The following is a 21,646-nucleotide window of genomic DNA, read 5'->3' as shown; positions in this document are numbered from 1 at the left end:
ACGTCGAAAGATGTGAAAACAAGGGGAGATGGGGAGAAAGTTTACTAGAAAGGTCGCCAGAGGAGCGAAAAAGAAGGGTGTCGCCGGAGCATAGATGGAGCGTGGCCTAAGAACTTGAAGATGAATTGCGCAAAGGCGGAGACACGCATGGGCTTATAAGCCTGGGGGTCGGCCGACCGGGGGGTGTCTGATCCAGGTCGCGAAAACCCAAACCAAGATCTCACCGTTGAATTTTAACCGTCAAACGTCAAATCACAGCGGATATCCACCTATCACATCAGGCTTGCGGCGGTAGGGAGCAGGACACATGGCGTATCACCACGGGTCGACATTTAATGAAGGCATGGGGGCACGCTCAGTCTTAAAGCGAAGAGATTTGCATGATTTCCCAAAAAAATGGGTGACGTAAGCCTGGCTCGCACTCGCTCTAGACATTCCAAGAAAAGATTTCTTAAGTATAAACCTTTGTTACGTCGATCGGATTGAGGAAGCATACCTATAGTCAAACGACAAGCTTCAACGGGCTAACCGACAGGGAGCAGTCGCATCCCGATCAAAAATCAAGTAATGCCAAAGGCCAATCGGGCAGGAAACTGCTCAGACAATTATCCAGTCAGCCGTGTTGGTTAGTCTTAGGAAAACGTACCGGTTCCACTATACAAATTTTTTTTTTACAAGTGTCGAACCTTTCCTTAAATAACCTATTGTGTTCTTTAGAAGTTAAATTAAGAATCGCAGACGGAACTTAACGTCATTGATTCCAGATTTAACTTATCTGTTATTAATGGTTTAGATTTGAATCGTAAGCGGAACTTAACACTATTGATTCAAATCCACCTATGTTATTAATTCAATTAAATATTAATTTCCAAAATTGGCTTCCAGGACTGCATAGTGAGGCACATGACCTTCTTGGATATGAGAGCCACCACCACCGCCTAGACAAATCCTTTTAAAGAAAGCTAATATTTAATTTCCTTAAATAACTCTAGGTTAACCAAAAAGAACAATCGAATCACAAATTCGAAAAAGAAGAAAATACAAACTCGAAAAATAAATTCGATAAACTAGATCTAATTGTCTCTTGTATTTAGAATTTTTACAAAAAAAATAACTAGTATGATGCAGAAGAAAACTACTAGTAATACCTTCTCTTTGTAAGCTAATGACCTCAAGATCTTCTGCCGTATTCCTCGCGGTCGCCTTGGACGTCGTGTGGGCGACGATCCTCCAAGATGAACACCACCCAAAAGCTTCTTCCTCTTCTTCTAAAATCCGGCCACCACCACCACCAAAGAGAAGAGAGCAAAAGGGAAAAGAGAAGGGAGAGAGAGGGTCGACCACTTGAGTTTCTCCAAGCAAGAGAATAAGAATTGTTGTGTCTCATGAAGCCTCCTCACCCCCCTTCTTTTATAATACTTGCCCAAGGTAAATAAGGGAAGAACTTTTACAAAAATTAAAATCTTTCTCTAGCTTTTCTTTTTCCCTTTTAATTTTCCTTTTCTTTCCTCTTGATTGAATCAATCATCAAAAATAAATTTGATGATTTTATTTTTATAATTGGCCGGCCCCTTGCTTGGGTTCCAAGCAAGGTGACCGGCCACCACATCAAGAATAAGGAAATATATTTTTTAAAATTTTACAAGAAGAAATCCTCTTATAAAATTTACAAGCTCTCTTTCCTAAAGTAAGAGTTAAAAAAAGAAAGTTTTAAAAATTAAAACCATGTTTTAAAATTTAAAACTTCTCTTCAAAAATTTTCTTTTTTAACATGATGATAGAAAATTTAAATTTTAAAACTTATCTTCCTTTTTTTTCTTAAACCATGAGGATGGTTAAAAAAGGAAAGTTTTAAAACTTTTAAAACTCTCTATTGAAACATGTGGCCTAATTCAAATAAGGAAAGTTTTTAAAATTAAAATCTCTCTTTTAAAACTTATAGTTTTCTACAAAGAGAAGATTTTAAAAATTCAAAAACAACCCTCCTTGTTTAAATATTGTGGCCGGCCCCTACATGCTTGGGCACCAAGCAATAGGGTCGGCCCCTATAGAAAAGGATGTGGTCGGCCATTGCTTGGTCACCAAGCAATGGTCCGATCCCCTTCTTGTACACCAAGAAGAGTCTTACATTTGGATGGACTTGAGACTATAATGAGGCTACGACAGGGACCTAGAGTAGAAATTGATTTTGACCTTTCGATGAGCTTGAGTATCCCGTGCTCGCCCCGAACACACAACTCAAGTTCATCGATAATAACTCATTCCACTAGAGAGTTATTATCGCACTACCGCACCAATCTCAAATTACATTATGGGCTCATTCTTATCATGAGTGTGTTAATCTCCCTGTGTTTAAGATAACAAATGTCCACTAATTAAGTAAGTTACTGACAACTCACTTAATTAATATCTAGCTCCAAGAGTAGTACCACTCAACTTCATTGTCATGTCGGACTAAGTCCACCTGCAGGGTTTAACATGATTATGAGCTCCTCTTGGAGACATTCTCAACCTAGATAATTAGGACATAGATTTCTTCTATAATCAACAATACACACTATAAGTAATATCATTTCCCAACTTATCGGGCATATTGATTTATCGAGCTAAACCTCACCCTTTGATAAGTCAAAGAAATAAATATTAAATATATGTGCTTGTTATTATATTAGGATTAAGAGCACACACTTCCATAATAACTAATTAAGGTCTAGTTCTTTTACTAAATCAGTACAAAAAGAACTTACCTAAATTGTCCTACTCAATACACTTAGAGTGTACCAGTGTAATTTATTAATCAAGATAAACTAATACTTAATTACACTACGACTATTCCGATGGTTTGTTCCTTTATATCTTAGTTTATAATTTATAAAGAACCGTCAACATGATCTTCTGTGTGTGACACCACACACCATGTTGTCTACTATATAAATTAATTGAACAATTACATTTAACAAATAAATGTAGATATTGACCAATGTGATTCTTTTATTTCAAAATAAATGTTTATAAAAGCTAGGCTTTTAGTATACACTCCAACAAGTCAGACTTGCAACCTCCTTCGACTAGACTTGAGGGGGAGACATGTGATGCAATGATAATGAGGGTCCCCATCTCACTGTCATGGTGGAGGTCAAAGGAGGTCAAAATCAAGGCAATCAACGCGTAGATGGCATCGGCCGATCAGGCGAAGCATGCTCCGACCGAGGAGGAGGCTCTGACCCGCCGTCGCCTTCACTATGAAGTTAAACGACCCACGCTCGCGGGAGACAACGTGCAGAAGTCGAGCCAAGTGGCTACCCCGCTCAGCCAAACAACGTAGCTTCATACGGGTAGAGCTCAATTCAGACCGAGCGGCTACCCCGCTCGGCCTAGTGCATGTCTCGATGGTGGCAGGGGAACTTCGGTCGAGCAGACTCGCAAAGGAGTATCAAGGTGCTGGCCGATCGGACGTGGCACCAGAGCGGCGAATCACCGGCCGAGCGACTAACCCGCTTGATCTAGCAGTGCACTCCCTCTGATATCCAGCATCATCCTTTTGGAAGTTGGTGCCGCTGACACCGGGCATGGACAGCCAGAAGATCGTACGACGGAAGCTTCCATTGTCACTTTAGAGATATGCTCGGTCTATTAAGGTACTGTGTCAGGGATATTTTACTGACAAGTCTTTTCAGGGAAAACAATGATAAATGTGCTTACCTTGGGAAGCGTGCACACGTGCTACCGGAGCTCTATATAAAGGGGGCGTCCAAGCATCGGCGGAGGTATGCAATATTCACTGTTTGTGTTACAGTCTTCTTGTTGCTCCGCTATATATTTCATCGTCGGTGACTGACTTGAGCGTCGGAAGGCCAACGCCGGGGACGCCTTCCCTGGCTCGACATTAACGTAGTTTGTGTTGTAGGTCCAAGCAGAATCTATAGGCGGTCAGCGGGAGCGCCACATTCTCGACTTTCCAACTCTTCGACTTTCGGACAGGATCAGTTTGATTAATTGGATATTTTCAATCATAATGAACCTAAATTTTCTTTTTTACCCTTAAAGGAAAATAAGAGAAAAAAAATTAGATGTAAGAGAAAAATATTTGAGAGAGAAAGTATGATAGAAAAAAATGAAGAGTGTGAAAGTGTGGTAAGAGAAAATGAGGAGAGAGAAGTGATAGGTGAGATTGAGGAGAGAAAAAGTATTATGAAAGAGAAAGTGTCATGAGAGAGAAAGTGTGATAGGAAAAAAATGAAGAGAGGGAAAGTGTGATGAGAGAAAATGAGATATTGAGGAGAGAGAAAGTATGATGATGAGAGAGAATGATGAGAGAGAAAGTGTGTTGAGAGAGAAAGTGTGATGAGAAAAATGAAGAGAGGGATAGGTTGATTAGAGAAAATGCAGAGAGAAAGTGTGATAAGAGAGAATGAAGAGAGAGAAAGTGTGATGACAGAAAATGAGGAGAGAGAGTATAATAGGAGAGATTGAGAAGAGAGAAAATATGATGAGAGAGATAGTGGGATGAAAAAATGAGGAGAAAGTGTGTAACAGAAGAGAAAGTGTGATTAAAAAGAAAATGTGATGAAAGAGAATGAAGAGTGAGAAAATGAGGAGAGAGAGTGTATAGTTGGAAAGAATATAGGGAGAAAATAATAGAGAATGAAAAGAAAAAAGTATGTCGAGAAAATGAGGAGAGAGAAAGTATGATTACATAGAACAAGAAGAGAAAAAGTGAAATGAAAAATAAATAAATAAATATAGAATATTTTTATCTAAAATTTAATTTTCATTTCTATTACTATCAAAATCTCAAGAAAGAGATGTGTTTAATCCGTACATAAATTTTTAAATTTCATTCTACAATTTTAATCCTATTTCTATTAACTAAATATGAAGAAATAAATCTATTCCCTTATGATTTAAATCTCTAAATGAAACGCCACTATAGTTCGGTATTGAAATGACTTTATAGGACGGCAAAGCCGCGACGATCAGTTGCCAGACGGACAGAACATTGCCGTGACATTTTCGAAATTTTTCTCTAGGGATTGATGAAATTTTTTCGCAAAACAGTAGCGATGACTTGCAAAATTAGTAGTCTTAAAAATTGAAACTGAAAGTTATATATGTAAAAACAAACCATGAGATGCTTCTTGTCGCCGCCTCATGCAACATGCGGGGACTGCTACACTACCCGATGACAAACCGGCACAGGCTGCTAAATAACTCGATACAGTCGTCCGTTATCACGGCCGCCGTAACTTACGACTCCATCATTTAATCACCGCCTCGGCTTCAAGCCCTGAGTCCGACTCCCGAGTCCCAAGGCCTGAGGCATCAGGTACCGGTGCGGTTACCGCCCTGTTCTTCGAACAGTTTGAAGATCACCCATCCTAACTCACTCGGTAACTTCACCTGCAATACCGACTAATGGTCCCACGAATTGGGTGGACTAAAGCGGTGGAGAAAGAATTGGGTTGGTCAACCAAAGCGGACGTCAGCTGCGGGATTTAACCGGATTGGATGCGTCGGTTTCCGGCTGAATTTAAATTAACAGAAGCAGCTGCTGCTTGCTGCGATCGAACTCACACACACGGTGCGACGCCAAGCGCTGTAAGAAAGCACGAAATCGTTCGGCGGAAGAGCGGAATACGAGGGGCGGAAGCGATGGGCAAGCCGGCAGGCTCATGCTTCAAGATAATGGGCTGCGGTGGAGGCGGAGGGGACGCCGTCGAAAATGACGATCTCTTGCCGGAAGAGGTACACTTCATTGTGTGCGTGCGTGTTTTTTTTTGTGTTTTTTTTACACTGTCGATTGTCATTGTCCTTTCGGATCTCGTGTCCGTATTGCTGGAGTTGAGAACGGGAAGGGTGTGGATTCGTGAGGGATTTTGCTGGAAGTTGGCGTCTTGGATCAGATCCATTTCCGTGGATCTCGCAAATGCCATTTTGCCACCGAATTATTTGTTGCATTATTGATATGCTCTTTGGGTTATTGTGTCTGTTTTGCATCGTGATTCTTACTTTTTGGATGTTTTGTATGCCATTTATCTGGAAAATTGGTTGCTTGGTAGCTGTCAGAAAGGAACGTTTTTCTTAATTCGAGTGATCTTTACTCCTTTAATCACACTCCTTAAAAATGCGTGTGTTATTAAGATTATAGTAGATCCTTCTCAATACATCTCTATTAAGTTGTCTTATACCTGATGTATTGGACAAAGTTGATACTTGCGTAGACAAGAAAAGTTGGGAATGGAAATTGTTCGTATCTGCTTATTCATAGAATCACAATCCGACAAAAATAGGGAGTAAGCTGAATGTATGGGGAGAATATTAGTCAGAGGCTAGACATGTTAAACTACTTGGCCATTTTTTCCAAGTCTCGAGTATTGAACTCGCTATATATTGCTAGGTAGATTATATGGTTCATCTCTACTATATCCCTAATGGGAATATGGTTCTACATCTTTTTTAATCTTCATAGAATGTACCTTTTGAAGGGTAGTCTTGGCGCAATGGTAAAGTTACTGCTGTGTGACATTGTGGTCACGGGTTTGAGTCGCAAAAATAACCTCTTGCAATGCAGGTAAGACCGGATACAATAGACCAAATGTGGTCCGACCCTTGGAGCCTCGTATACTGGGCTGCCCCTTTTTTATAAAATGTACTGTTTCCTCCCTATGTAATTTAACAAAAATTAGATTTCATCAAAAACTCTCTTAGGGATTTCACCAAAAGAATATCCCCTCGAGAATTTAAAAGGCAAAGAAGGCTTGATGTCAGTCAACAACAGCAAAATAAGTTTCAACTATTAGGGATTGTCAACCACATCTTATGTCAGTGCTTCTATGTTCATGAGAGTGTTGACATCAGAATAATTTACAAGCGCCAATCTTCTTTTGCTTCTTGTTTCTTGTTTACATTGAGTTTTGTTGGCCTTCAAGTTCTCTCTCTTTTTTAACAGAGCCTTCAAATTTTCTTTGCCGTTGTTTAAAATTATTGGTTATTGGCAGGCTACAACTTCAGCAGACAACCGTAGGTGGAGTTTTCGAAAGAGATCATCTAAGCATCGTGTCCTAAGCAACACAGTGATCTCAGAACCCATATCTGTTTGCTCCAGTAAGGAAAGCCAAGAACTTTCTACTGCTAATCTCCAATCTCCAAATTTTTCTTTCCCAGAAGCGGTCCAGGAACAAGAAAAGCAAACCAAAACTTCTCAATTGCCATCAGAGATATCAAATACAGAAGCTACTTCAGCCCTTTCTAACAAAACTGCAACTCCAGCTGGTTTTGCTCTCAGTGAATCTATTGTAGTTATCTTTCAGGCATCTATAAGGGGATATTTGGTACATTCTTAACTTATTTCCGAGCCTACACTATTCTATCATTTACCTCTTGCTTAGCTTAATTTTCATGATAAATTTAGGCTCGGGAAGAACTACACAAACTCAAGTGCATTGTCAAGTTGCAAGCAATTGTACGTGGATATCTGGTTAGGAAGCAGGCTATTGGAACTTTGCAGTGTATTCAGGCCATCATCAGAATGCAAGTGCTTGTAAGAGCTCGTATTACTTGTCAATTGGCCGAGAAGTTAAGGTCAGCCAATAATGGGAATTTCCAGGTCGGTATCAGATATCCATCAAGTTTTCTTATGTTACTATGTTACATATGATGAAACCTTTATAAGTACCAGAAAATCCAAAATGTATTTAGGTTGGCATGCCTTCTTTTAATTCAAAAGTGCTCAGGCAACATAAATTTTTTCTTGGGGTTTCATTCATGAATTTCTCATTTTAAGATGGATTCATTCATTGAATATTTACCTGAATTCAACGTTGGCTAACAACCTAATGCAACCCTCATCCTTTCTCATTCTAAGATACCAAAGAAAATTCTACTCAGTGTAAGTGCATAGTTAGCATATTTTTAAATGACCTGAATATTTCCATGGCTATGGCCTTTAATAGAGCTCAATAACAAGATGAAATCTCGTTATGACACATGGCCTTTCGATCTTTACAATGCTTTAGTTCCAATTATTTTTACAAACTAACTAATATGTTGTAACAATAAACTCACGTTTTAATCCTTAACTGGGACAATTTTGACTTTCTAATTTGTCTTAGGAGGAGGGAGGTTCTTTCAATAATCCAGACAAGTCACTGATTAACAAATTACTTAAAAATCGCTTTGCTCGTCAGGTATGGCTATTAATTTTTTGTTTCTTCATATAGTGGATACATTTCTGAGTCTGTTCTCCTATAAATGAACGTGCATCTTTTAATTTGTCTAGCTTATCGAGTCTACACCTAGGAAAAAAACAATCTTTGTCAAATGTGGTCCATCAGAGTCTGATTCAGTATGGAAGTGGTTGAAGAGATGGACTGCTGTCACTTCATCAGGAGTAAGCCAACAACCTGTGAAAAAATTTGACATTGGCCACCGGCTGCTTGAAGGGAAAACTGATGATGCTGAGAGCGTACCTAAGAAATCGATTCCTCATGCAGTTTCCGCAGACTTTTCTGATCCAGTGTTGGTTACAAGCAAATTGATAATGGAAGATGATGGCAAACATGACTTCATGATTGAAAACATCGGTGGCTTTCAGTCTTGTACCTCTGGCTTTCAGTCTTGTACCTCTCTAGCTGCTCAATATAATTCAAACTATTTACAGGAGGAGGATGCTGAGAAATTGCAACCCAAAAATGACATTTTGGACATTCTGGACAATAATGAATCAAAGGTTGTTAATGATGAGAGATTGGATTGCATAGCCAGTAACAAACAAGCAGAGGCAAATAGAAGTTCAGGATTAACAGGTGATACTTCACCTGTTAGGAAATGCAGTTTCAACCATGATACTGGAAAGGCATGCTCTGAAATTCTAGAGAATGGAGGTAAGAAATTTGCAATTAGTTCAAGAAAACCATGCAACCCAGCATTTGTTGCAGCTCAGTCGAAGTTTGAAGAGTTGAGTTCAAAGTTAGCTGTTGGCCTATCTGTCAGTTCTGCTTATCAAATTTCCTCATCAAAATCAAAATCAGAAAACCAGACCATTCATGCAAGTTCTTTAGCAGATGATAATACTGAAGAAATTTCAGCTAAAACCTCAGTATTCTACGATTCAAAGCTTCAAACTGCAGCATCAGAGTGTGGCACTGAGATTTCTATCTCTTCCACGCTTGATTCGCCTGACCGATCTGATACAGAAGGTGGGGAAATTGTTCTTGAGATCAGAACCTTGGAGAATAAGAATTATGGCATTGCAGCTGATGCAGAGAATGCTTTTGAACCTTCCAGTCTAAGTGGTAATGGTAGACCTGATGGCAAAGATGATGAGAGTGCACATTCAATTGCTTCCATCAACTTCATGCAGTTAGATAACAATCCGGCTGAGACAACCACATCAGATGCAGCGACTCATCTGGAACTCACAACAGAACACGGTAGATCACTTGAAGGACCTCCAATAAACTATGAATTGGCAGCTGATCCACATGGAACCCCATCTAGTGGTATATCTGAGAACTCTATAAAGAAAAAGAAGTATGATACCACGTCTACACATAGGCAAAGACTGCAATTCATTGGTAAAAAGCCATCATCAGGTCCAAATAATGATTCAGGCATAAGATGTAGCACGGAAAATTTAAGCATGGATGTGAAAATTCCAAAGAGGCACAACTCATTCGGGATGGCAAAGAATGATAATGTTGAACAGGAACCTAGGCTTAGTAGTAGCAACTCCCTTCCAGGTTATATGCAAGCCACTGCATCAGCAAGAGCTAAAACCTATGCTAGTACATCTAGGAAGTCCAGCCCCGATATGCAAGATAATCAGCAGAAAAAGCGACATTCCTTACCTATCGAAAATGGCAAGCAGAGTTCATCCCCACGCATGCAAAGATCAGCATCACAAGCCCAGCCAGATGCTAAGGCCAACTGCGTTCATTCTCCTCACACTTCAGCAGGTGAGCTACTACTGCTTCTCTGAACATTGGTGTTGACTGCAGATCCTATTGCATATTAGTCTCCTAAAACATCAGTTAATTTTTAACACAGTTATCATTTGAATATATAGACTACTTATCCAAAAAGCTCATGAAAAATATCAATTTATTTTAATTTTATATTTTTGACACCCCCTCCTTGAACACTTTAGTTTTCTGACTTGATAAAGTTGCATCTTTCTCAGAGAGAAAATGGCAAAGATGAAAAAAATAAACATCGAAGACAAGTGATCAAGATGCAGACCTGGAATTTGGTTTTGCTAATTAAATGTTTCTAGTTGAGTTGGTTTATTCAAGTGTTTCATGATATTATGGTCATCTTATATTGGGGCAGAATAAGAAGCTTACGAACATTGTTATAAATATAAATTGTGCACATCCCATACTAGAAAAGTTCCTATGTATCAAGCTTGTCTATGTTGTGATAATATGTGTACGGTGTTGTCTAAGGATGGATGTCTACGAGCATTTGTTATATAGTGAGTTTTATGTATGTATTTTGATATTTGATGTGATATCTAATGTAAATGTGAATGGAAAATGGATAGGAGGGGATGCAAATTCAGAGTCTGAATTGAACTAATTCCTTTTGGCTCTTGTGTGAGCATTATTTGTATGCATCAAAAATCGGATCGGTTGGGCCAAAAATTGCTTAAGCAGATCAGTTAATATTTTGTCATTTGGATTAATTTTTTCTGGTTGCTCATGTTTGTAACGAGCACATTAACGTATCAAATATGAAACGGTCAGATGTTAATTGTGAATTCGTAACTACTCAAATAGAAACCATCAATCATTGATGATCGGTGATTGTCATTATGGCTATTATTCGGTCATTCAATGTAGCTGTATATAAGGAGACTACGGACTCAGGCCAAAAGAGGGACTAAGGAACTTGCTTGTTAGCTACTTCGTGATATTCGATATTAGGGTACAAACTTGGTTTGCCATGAATAACTTGTGTACAAACTTGGTTTGCCATGAATAACTTGTGTTAGGTTGTGATTGTGATTTCATCATTAAATTTTAGGAAATAGATGTCCATCTTAATCTTGAAGTGTTGTCTGATGAGACGAATCTATTTTAAAGAAATTATATCAACATAGGTCTTGGTAGCATAGATTTCCAATTGGACTCGACACCCGTTGGCTCACTTGGGCTTTGGAGCTCTTGAGCGACTCAACACTTGTCCCACTTGACACGTAGACAGATTGAGACTCAATCACTCAGATTCAAGGTTACTTCTCGAGCACTCAACTTCTCTACTTGAGCACCTAGACTTAGCTCCCGACCCTCGGTACTCAAAAACCCACTCGGGCTATACTCAACACTTGGCAACCCACTCAAGCTGTACTCGGCACTCGCACATTCTACTTGGGCTCAACAGCAACGAAATCGTTTTGATCGATAAATCTGATTTCAATTTTGTAATTTCAATTCAAACTATTTCCTTATCGAGCATCTTCTTAGTAAGATTGCCCAACAATATGCAAAATTTTGAAATTTATTCCTCGTAAAATTATCGGTCTCTCATCTCTTCTGTAGTCAATTCAATTCTAGATATCATTTTAAGATCGTCATTTGTTAGTTTGAAATTTATAGTTTTTTACGACTCTCGTGAAGTTTTTATAATTTGCCAGTTTAAATTTTATAGCAGAATAAATATTCCTACAATTGGTTAAAAATAAAGTTGGAATGCTACTTATTGAATTGTTATTTCTCAATAATTCTTTTGTTTTTTACTGACTGTATTTTGGAAGAATATTTAATTTGGTCGGTGAATTGGATAAGTTCAGTCGATTGGTCAAGTGAACAAGTTTGGCACGACCAAGTGGTGAACTTGATCGACAGAGTGAGTTAGGTAGTCTGGTCAAGTCGACAGACTCAATGAATGACAAATCAACTTGAGCAGGCGAACAAGATAAATCAGGCCAAATTAATCAGATTGAATCATTACGTCGGAGAGATTTTACAGTTGAGTTGAGAATAGGGGTCAAGCCCGACAAGGAGACCTCCATGAAACCCGCAAATGTGCGAGAACCAGAACCAAAACCAAAACCGAAACCAAGGCGAGGTCCCGACGCTAGCGGCGGACGATGGAGAGAAGCCATGGCCGTGGAGTCGATCCCCTCAGCGCCGGTAGCAACACCGTCGCCGTTCAAGCCACTAACGACGACGCTACCGCCAGCAAACTGTGCGTACTTCTCCCTCTTCTCATTCGTTCTCACTGAAATAGACTGTAGCGATCAAACCCTTTGTGCGTCACCCACGACTGTCTCGGATCGGTGATTTCCTCGATCTCGTTTGCTATTTCCTGTTCATTTGTGGCATTTTTGGTCGATGGATATTTTTCTTTAACCGATTCGTCAGGATCCCTTTGCTTCGAGCATCTTCATTCCACCTATTTCCCTCCCCGGTTTTCATTCAATCCAACCCTAGTTTTCTCTTATCGTTTGTGGGGGGTGGCCAAGGGCCTTCAAAATTGGTGGGATGATGCCTGCCTATGCTATTGATGGTAGGAATTTAGCATATAAATGGGTGATAGCGGTGGTTAATTTTTGATAGGCAATGAAATAGACGAGGGTTGCCTTTCGGTCGTCCGGAGCATGAAAAATATGATGTACACCTACAGGAGCAAATCTTTACAACAAGAAAAACTAAACTAAATCCTTTAATATATATAATTTTGATAAAACTCTAAAATTTGTCTAACATAGTGTAATAGTGATTCTCTTCTAGCATATGGATGAACTTGGAATATATATGTATTTATGGATCAGATAAATATACCATGCACAAAGTGTAGAAAGACGAAAGAAGAACTACCCACAGAGTGCACGAAGGCATAATCACTGACTATAAAGTCCACGGCAGACAAACTAATATTATCTTCAAAGTCTTTATCATACAAATAGAATTATCTACAAAGAGTTTACTAGCATAAAAACAACATGATATGTTTACAAATATTGCAGTATAATCATAATCATTCATGTAGATCCTTATGAAAAATATCATAATTAAATAACAGTAGTGGGTCTCAACATGGTATTAAATTTTACAAATTAATTTTGTGGGAACAAGTATGCACTTATCCAATAAATTGATGGTTAGTGAAATGGTCAGCGTCAGATCAGATGTTAACCTGCCCATTAGGTGACTTGAGTGTGGTCTGAAGTGATTATTGAAGCGAACTAATGTACCTAATTGTTGATATCTTGTGCCCTAGGGCCTATAAATGGAGGGGAACTTCAGTCATTTGGAGATTTTGGATGACATGCTAGGCAACAACATTTTTCTCCAACTTGAACTACCTCTAACCACACTTCAGCCATTTCCCCACCTTCCCTCACCTCAATCCATATAACCCAAAGATCTCTATGCCCAATTCTCCAGTATAATTCATTCCCTTAACTAGATCCCCCAACTCTATCCAACACTTGGCCAAACCCAACAAGCCTAGCTTCAGCTGAACCACTTGCAGTTTGGGTGAGTTGAACCCCACACATTCACCTCACTAGCCTCAACCAAACTAAATTTAATTCTGGTGAACCCAACTCTACCTAGCCACAGTTCAACCAAAATTTTCCTCACTTAAACTCCTCTAACCTCGTTCCTGATCAAAATTCAAGCTATAGTTAGTAGAGTTTTATAATATGCTATAGCTTTACTACGACACTTCCTATTTGAACCCTATCCATGAGAGTTGGTTCAGTAATTGACTCTCTCACATCTTAAGTGGACGTGGATCCTAAATATATCATATGCAAACTTGTATATCTCACAAATTGCTAGTAGGAAGCATTGAGCTTGGACAACTAGAGGGCTTGGAGGCTCCAGGACTTGTAATTTGATATTCCAGGGAGTCAAATTATTTCTAAGTCAATGCAATTAAACTGAGTTGTGCAACTATAGTATCCTACATTACCAACATAAATTGGCACCAATGTCATATGCACACACTGTTTGGAATGATTCAGCAGTTGCATCTTGTTTGGAAGAGACATTAAGGACAAAACAAACCTTTATAAATTCGTGGAATATGGATGGTAGGCAGCATAGCTTAACACCTTATTTTCTCTTTCTGGACAATCAGTAATAGCAACAAGTTTGGTCTCTACTAGCAACATTGATATTAATATTCATGAATATGAATTAATAATTTTTCTCCGATTTCAGCATTATGTTTGTGCAGTTACTTATCTAGCTATTTTTGAGACAAAACTAACTTTAACATGGTTGTTGCAATTTGACAATACCTGAACTAATTGTATATTAATACTTCAACAGGTCCTGCGTTAAGAAGGGTTATATGAAGGATGAATATGTCCACTTATTTGTTAGGAGGCCTGTAAGGAGAGCACCCATAATCAACCGTGGTTAGATTTGCTGTCACTAATGCCATTTTAGTCATTATTTTCCTTTAGATTTTGTTTTTCAAACTGTTGACAGTATTTCCTTTCACATTGCCATGCTATTGAAGGATACTATGCTCGTTGGGCTGCTCTTAGGAAGCTTCTACTTCAATTTCTTAAAACTGAAAGAAAGACGAGTGATGACAATCACTCAAAGAAACAGATTCTTTCTCTTGGAGCTGGCTTTGATACTACCTACTTTCAGTTACTAGTATGTGATCATTTACCATTAGTATTTCTCAAATGGTTTCATTTTATGTCTTGGACACAACAATTATGCACTCATACCACCTCAAAGATGTATTTTCATTGTTCTTGTCATGGGGGAATTTTATATCTTGTATAAGACTCGTCATTGAATTTTTTTAGCTTTACCTGCTAATTCAAGTTTTGGTTCATTCTTCTTTGCTTAAATGCCATGTTTTGATCTGAAAATTATAATTGGTTATTTTTGTACAGGACGAAGGCATGGCACCACATCTGTATGTGGAGCTTGATTTTAAGGAGGTATGAGACTATGTACTTTTTCAATAATAGATATTTGTGATTGTTCACTTTTGTATCCATCATGAATCGGGGTGAAGGATGCCTTGGTTCTGAAAACAAACATTGTAGCGTTTTCTCAATGGATTTTGTTGTTCTTAAAAGCACACTAGAAGAATCCCAGTAATCAGAAAATCTTGTGGATATTGTTTGACTTTTGCAACTGTGTTTCAGGTAACCAGTAAGAAGGCAGCCATCATCGATCATTATATTCAACTAAAGGAGAAGGTTGGGCCTGAAGCTTTTATTTCAATAGGTAAGTTACGTCTAATCAGTTGGTAAATCGGACCTTACTTTTGTTTTTTACACTACTTCCTTTCTACCTGCAATTTTCTTTTAGGCATCACGCTCAGTCACTTTTATGCACAGATATTTGGTCCAAGTCATTTTATGCTTCACTTTCATATTTTACAAGAGTTTTAACTATTACCAATAGTGTAATATTACTTTCATGAAGAAAACAGGAAATTATGTGATTTGTAGGAAGCTAGCGACGTTGTTAGTTTGCAATTGGAAAACCCATCCAATTCTTACAATTTCTAAACTTTTGTAAAAAAACTGGAACATGCACCAAGTGTAGTTTTTCTTGCATTGTTGTCCTAACAAATTGTCTTTCAAACTTGAAACTACCCTCAAGTAAACCTTACTCCAGGTAGATGTTTTTTATTTATGATATATACATGCATGGTGAGTATCTACTACATTAAGCGTTATTGGTTGCAAATTAGCAAAAGTGAACTTGAAGCAATTTTATTTATCCACAGGAGGTACTAGTTTGTACTGTCCAGTGAGATGATTATAAGTTGAGAATACAATAATAAAAAATCATACATTAGTGTTGGTGCACAAGCTGAGATGGTTGGGTCCATGCAAATAGCATCACAGAATAGAGTTGAATAGCAACAAACCTATATAAATCCATGTTTTCGAGAATGTCTTTATGATGATTCCTTCAATAATTTCTAACAGAAACATCTGAATTTTTGAAAATTCCATTTATATTAGGAACTAATTTATATATCACACTGTTAATTCACAGTTACTGATAGATTTTTCTATATATAGAGAAAGGTGAAGTGCTTAGCAACAATTACAAGCTACTTCCGGCTGACATACGCAACATCCAAGTTTTAGATGATGTGATAAACCGTGCTCAGCTGGATCCTAGGTACTTTTTTACACATTTCTTGAGATTTTCCTCTATTGATAGAATTTGAAACTTTATTTACTTGTGTTAATTTTAGCTATTATTCGCATGTCCACTTTTACAAATTGTTTACGATGTCTAAGCAACCTTACAAGAGATAGGTTCTTTTATTCTATGATAACCTACTTGCCCCGATGATGTTGTTTTTCTGATTGCAAAATCAAAAGTTTGGAAACAGCAGATAAATATCCTTGTTTGCATGTCCATGCAATGTTTTTTATCCCTATGTAGGTGTATTGTGCAATTTACCAAATTCTACTGGCATGCCCTTGTTTGGAGCAATAATTTATCTATCTATAGGGAACTGGTCTTGCTTTCTTGTCGTGTTGCATTCCTTTTGTGTTGGTTGGTTTTTCCTTTTTTTTTTCTTGCTATCTTTGTGTTCTAAATGCAAGAGCTTTTTTTTGTTATAGTTGCTTTCTTCCTTTACGTCCATTACACTTAAGACATGGTTCAAACTCACGTTCTCAGTTCTTTGTTACTAAAAAAGTGGATCAATTTGAAGACTAGAGTTTTTTTTTCCTTGGGCATCTATTTGCCAATTTAATGCTAATTTAGATTACTAGATATCAATATGTTAAGAAACAAAAAATTAAACTGCTCTTCTGATGTTGTCATCAGCCTGCCAACATTTATAATTGCAGAGTGTGTCTTGATATACTTGGATCCAGATTCAACATGTGCTATTGTCAGATGGACATCAATGAAATTTCCAAATTCTGTATTCTTTTTATATGAACAGGTCATTTTCCGATATGACTTGATGTTTGCAGATGTTACTTATGCATCTTAGATCAGTTAACATCCAGATATGTTGCTTCTTTCTTCTCAGATACATCCTCATGATGCTTTTGGGGAACAAATGATAAAAAATCTTGAGGTGTTACAATATCTTTCCCTAATTTTAAGTTTTTATTTTAACATTTTTTCCTTTTTTTTTTTTTGATAAAATTACATAGGAACTGCAACTGTGCCATTGCTCCGAGTTCTACCTGTCTTTCAGTAAAATTATCTATGTTCATCTCCAATGCAGAGTCGAGGCTGCCCTCTCCTTGGCATATATGCAACACCCACTTTACCGTCCAAGGAAAAACTCTTTCTGGATCACGGATGGCAGGTTCATATCCCTTTTTGCTCATGATGCATATGTTTACACCAGTTATTTCAACAGCATTTGATGATGCTTCAGAGGGCTGTTGCATGGGACATTCTCAGGATATATAATGATTTCATCAATACTGAAGAAAAACACAGGTAGAGAAAATGGTTGAAAAACCAACCCTACTTTCTTCCTCTGTTGGGATACTAAAAACTTAAAGTGTGTTTGTCAGTGAACTCCTAATTTTTTCCTGAAAAAACTCTCCGTGTTATTTAACTTATGTTTCATGCATAGGATTGCTCCTGGAAAAATCTCATTTGTCCAGTTGCTTTATTTGTTTATATTTCTATTGGATCAGTTCTCATAATGCTTCTAAAATAATGTAGGATTGAACGGCTTGAAATATTTGATGAATTTGAAGAGTGGTACTTGATGCTGGCAAGTAGTGATCTTACAACTTATAACCTAAATTCAAAGAAGATGATCCACCTAGTAAATTTGGAATTATTGTTCTAATCAAGTTCTTTCATTGTCATTTCCAGGGACATTATTGTGTGGCTTGCGCAATCAACGACGCAGAGGTTAGTACCTGGTTTTGGGGATTGATTGTCCATGGACTCATGCTTATCGTGTCTGCTATATTTCTAGAGTAAAATAGAAGGGAGCTCTGAACCTTAATCCTTTCTAAGTTATATCCCTTTACTTGAAACTGGCCCTCAATTTTCATTTGCTAAAGTGCTTGACTGCTATGGTTATCTCACAACAAATAACAGAAATCTGCCAAATTAATTATTTGGTTTGAACCTGAACTGGGAATATGGCAAGATGAGTACAACTTGAGTTGAGACTGGTTACAATAGATAATGATAGATTGGAATCTAAAATGGATGCAATCAAGCTGAATTAAAACAATTTGGCCTTCCTCTTTTATTAGCCTTTGAGGTGAGCAGCCACTACTGTCCCTTCTCCACATTTCGCCTCTTGGTTGGTTCCACTCTGCTGCTGGAGATTAGCCAGTGTTCGCACTGTTAATCTTTAGGCGTACACATACGACATTGTTGAATCAGTGGTAACTTTACCCACATTAGACGCCTCGAACTATATCCTTTCTCAATAGTCCTTTGCTCGAATTCTAGCCCTAAATTCACTGGTGTATCTCATGTTGGCCTTAAAGCCTGATGAGGATTGTAGTTGACTGAGAACATATGTTTCACATCTTGTTATTCAATTCTAGTTTGCATAACGCCTATTTAGCATATTTTCAGGATTATATTTTCTAGCTGATATGAGTGGTTGATGTGCAGGGAATGTTCACCAATTTTGAACTCTTTAGTGATCAGCATTCGCAAAATCAACCTCAAATTGCCGACCTGAACCAAATAAGTGTTTATCCACCAGCAAATACAGGTTTGATAATCGAACATTGATTCAGATTGTATTAGTCTAAACTCTGGTCAACCCAAGGATGCGATTGCAGATGTTGCAGTGAGAGTAATGGATTTTCCTTTATAATAAACCTTGTTGAAATAATTGTAAGTTCTAGGGTTCACTATGTTGCCATGTACTTCAATTTGACTGCCATCAAGCATATCAAGAGTTAGAATAATTGCAAGTCTCCTTGGGACAGTCTAATAATTAGCGCATGAGGTGCTGTCACTATAAGGTTTGGGGTTCGAATCTCGACATGTCTGAGATAAATGTCTCCCTCATGCGTTAGTTACTATTCCAAAGGATAGTAGTCATCCATGATTACCTCCTTCATGTTGGTCTTTGGACAGGTTGGCGGAGGCGCTGGGGTGAGGGTAGTCACATTTTGCCACCACAAGTTAGAATAATTGCATCCTCAAAATTGATAAAGCAAATAGCATGATTAGGTTTTGCTGAAACTTAAGGAGTCTTCTTGTTTATCTTGAATATTAGATTTGTCATGTTTTGATTATTTATCTCCTTTTATTATTTTTTTTTTTTTGTTCTGTAAAGGAATCCATAAAAGCCCTTTGTATCTGACTTGCTCAATTCCAACTTATAGATCCCTTATGAAACTTATTCGAGTTAGATTTATTCATTCATTGGGTTAGTCTGATGAAATTAGAGGTTGTTATCACCTCTTTACACGCGTCATCCAAGTTGGCATGCCATTCTAATTTCTTATCGGTTACTTCCTTGTTCTTGAGCTCACTTCCTTAAGCTTCTCATCTTCGTCTGTTCATCTTAGGCGTGTCTCCCACAATGTTAATCTCGTTTGATTGTCCGCTAGAAATTCTTTAGTATTGATCTCTATTTTAGATCGCCTGACAAATTTAAATTAGAGTATATATATATATATATATATATAAACGATGAAGTATTTTTGCTCCAACAAGCCACTTGAAGGAGAGTATTACGAATATATATATATATAACTTACTGCAGACTGAGGTGTGTTTTGATAATTAAAATTAAAGGACGGATGACTTTTTATAATACGGGCCTCCCTAGACAGAGCAGAGATCCCCTTGACGTTCTGAAAATGCAACATATCTGTTAGCCCCCTAACTTGGTGGTTAGGTTGGACACATTGATTCATTGTTCCTTTGATCTAATTTATTGGGCATGTATGCAAGGTATATGCTAAGTGGCGGAGACTTTGGATAGTGCATGGCGGTTATCCAAGCCAAGTTTTGCAAGAGGTAAACTTGGCAATTGTTTAAGGTGTGGCATGCGCGCAAGGCATGTCAAGCGAAGTGGCAGTGTGGGGTTGCTCAAGCTCAAGTCTTATAGGAGGAAGACTTGATAAATCAGCGGGTGTGGCATGGGCCCAAGCCATGCCAAGTAGCAAATTGGCAGTGCGTGGAGCACTGTCCAAACCCAAGTTTGCAAGAGGTGGACTTGGCAAACCATTGAGCATGACATGCGAAATATGTCAAGTAATGGAGCGACAGTGTGGGGCTGTCCAAAGCCCAAGTCTTACTGGAGAAGAACCTGGCAATGATCCGAGCGTGGCTTATGCACGAGACACGTCAAAGTAGCGGATACGGTAGCACGCGGGGTGCTACTTAAGCCCAAGTCATGTATGTGGCAGACTTGGCAATCGGACAAGCAAGGCGTGTGTGCTGGGCATGCCAAAGCAGCAAAAGTGCGGATAGATGGACTTGCCTGTGTTGTCGAAGGAACAAACAGATGGACTTGTCTGTGGCAACGAAGGTGCGGGCAGATGGACTTGCCCGTGGCACAAAGGAAGCGGACATACAGACTTGTTCATGGTGCCAAAGAGACAGAGCCGTGGGTCGAGTACTTGGTGTGCAAACAGACTTTGGCGCGGGGCCAAAGAAGCGGAGCCATGGACTTAGCGAACAGATGGACTGTTTCGTGGTGTGGACAGATGGACTGTCTGTGGTGCCAAAGGTGGATAGATGGACTGCCTGTGGTGCCAGATGTGCGAACACTGAGTGGACAGATGGACTGTTCGTGGGTGTCAACGAAGCCAGATCGTGGTCAAGCACAAGGGGTGTAGATTGACACTTGGCATAGACCAATGCAATGAAGCCATGGGGCGAAGCACAAGCGGAGCATGCTAACACTTGGCATGAGACCAATGCAGCATGATGATGGAGCAAAGCACAAGAGTGTAGGCTGCCACTTGGCATTGTCCCAATGTAGCCAAAGACATGTGGACAAGACAGTTTTGGAAGTTGAGTTAGTTATGTCCATGTGGCACAAGTGGTTGGTGCAACCACCACGTAACATTCTTTGTAACCGCCGCCTATGTATGATAAATAGGCATGGTGTGTTCATTGGCAAGAGGGTGCCAAGGGTGCTAATGTGTGCCAAGAGTGCCAAGTGTGCAGCGGGTGCACATTGTAAGCAAATTCGTGGGAAATTTGTGGAGGTGGTGCTAGGATGTATACTAAAAGCCTAACTTTTTGTATGAACATTTATTTTGAAATGAGAATCACATTGGTCAAATGTCTGCATTTAGTAAAATATAGTTGTCCATTTAATTTATATTATAGATAACATGGTGTGTGGTGTCACGCAGAAGATCATGTTATCAGTTTCTTATAAATTATAAATAGTAGCTCATAACCAAGATGGATTGGAACAAACCATTGAAATGGTTGTAGTGTAATTTGGTATTAGTTTATCTTGACTATAAAATTACACTAGTACACTATGTGTGTATTGAGCAGGACCATTTGAGGTTGTTCCTTTTATATTGATTGCATAAAAGAACACCTCTGTTATTATGGATGTGTGTACTCTTAATCCCGATATAATAACAAGCACATATACTTAGTATTTATTTCTTTAATTTATCAATGAGTGAGATTTATTCGTTAAATCAATAGGCCCGATAAGTTGGGAAATAATATTATTTATATGATGTGTTATTGATTATAGAAAGAAA

The 21,646-nt window shown here is 38.5% G+C and overlaps 2 protein-coding genes across 3 annotated transcripts; both read left to right on the top strand.

The window, feature by feature from the left end:
- Positions 1–5,516: 5,516 nt before the first annotated feature.
- LOC122017401 (protein IQ-DOMAIN 32-like) lies at positions 5,517–10,556 on the top strand. Its single transcript, XM_042575015.1, has 6 exons — positions 5,517–5,745; positions 6,999–7,331; positions 7,412–7,606; positions 8,112–8,186; positions 8,279–9,956; positions 10,181–10,556. The coding sequence occupies exons 1-6, from the start codon at positions 5,653–5,655 to the stop codon at positions 10,198–10,200; spliced, it is 2,394 nt and encodes a 797-aa protein (XP_042430949.1). The 5' UTR covers positions 5,517–5,652; the 3' UTR covers positions 10,201–10,556.
- Positions 10,557–11,986: 1,430 nt separating this feature from the next.
- On the top strand, positions 11,987–18,865 carry LOC122017153 (leucine carboxyl methyltransferase 1 homolog). 2 transcript variants are annotated; one of them, XM_042574690.1, is made up of 13 exons: positions 11,987–12,189; positions 14,286–14,374; positions 14,479–14,621; positions 14,870–14,917; positions 15,128–15,209; positions 16,019–16,121; positions 16,782–16,902; positions 16,993–17,040; positions 17,194–17,277; positions 17,350–17,414; positions 17,646–17,701; positions 17,802–17,840; positions 18,564–18,865. In XM_042574690.1, exons 1-13 carry the CDS (start codon positions 12,092–12,094, stop codon positions 18,581–18,583), a joined length of 996 nt encoding a protein of 331 aa, XP_042430624.1. In that variant the 5' UTR covers positions 11,987–12,091; the 3' UTR covers positions 18,584–18,865. The 2 variants fall into 2 exon arrangements, with proteins under 2 accessions (XP_042430624.1, XP_042430623.1); XM_042574689.1 differs by having other exon boundaries at positions 11,989–12,189; positions 17,646–17,697.
- Positions 18,866–21,646: the final 2,781 nt, after the last annotated feature.

This window comes from Zingiber officinale, chromosome 8B (genome assembly GCF_018446385.1).
Source record: "Zingiber officinale cultivar Zhangliang chromosome 8B, Zo_v1.1, whole genome shotgun sequence".
Lineage (NCBI taxonomy): Eukaryota > Viridiplantae > Streptophyta > Magnoliopsida > Zingiberales > Zingiberaceae > Zingiber > Zingiber officinale.
The sequence above is the reverse complement of the archived record's forward strand: the minus strand, read 5'-3'. Positions and strand labels throughout refer to the sequence as shown.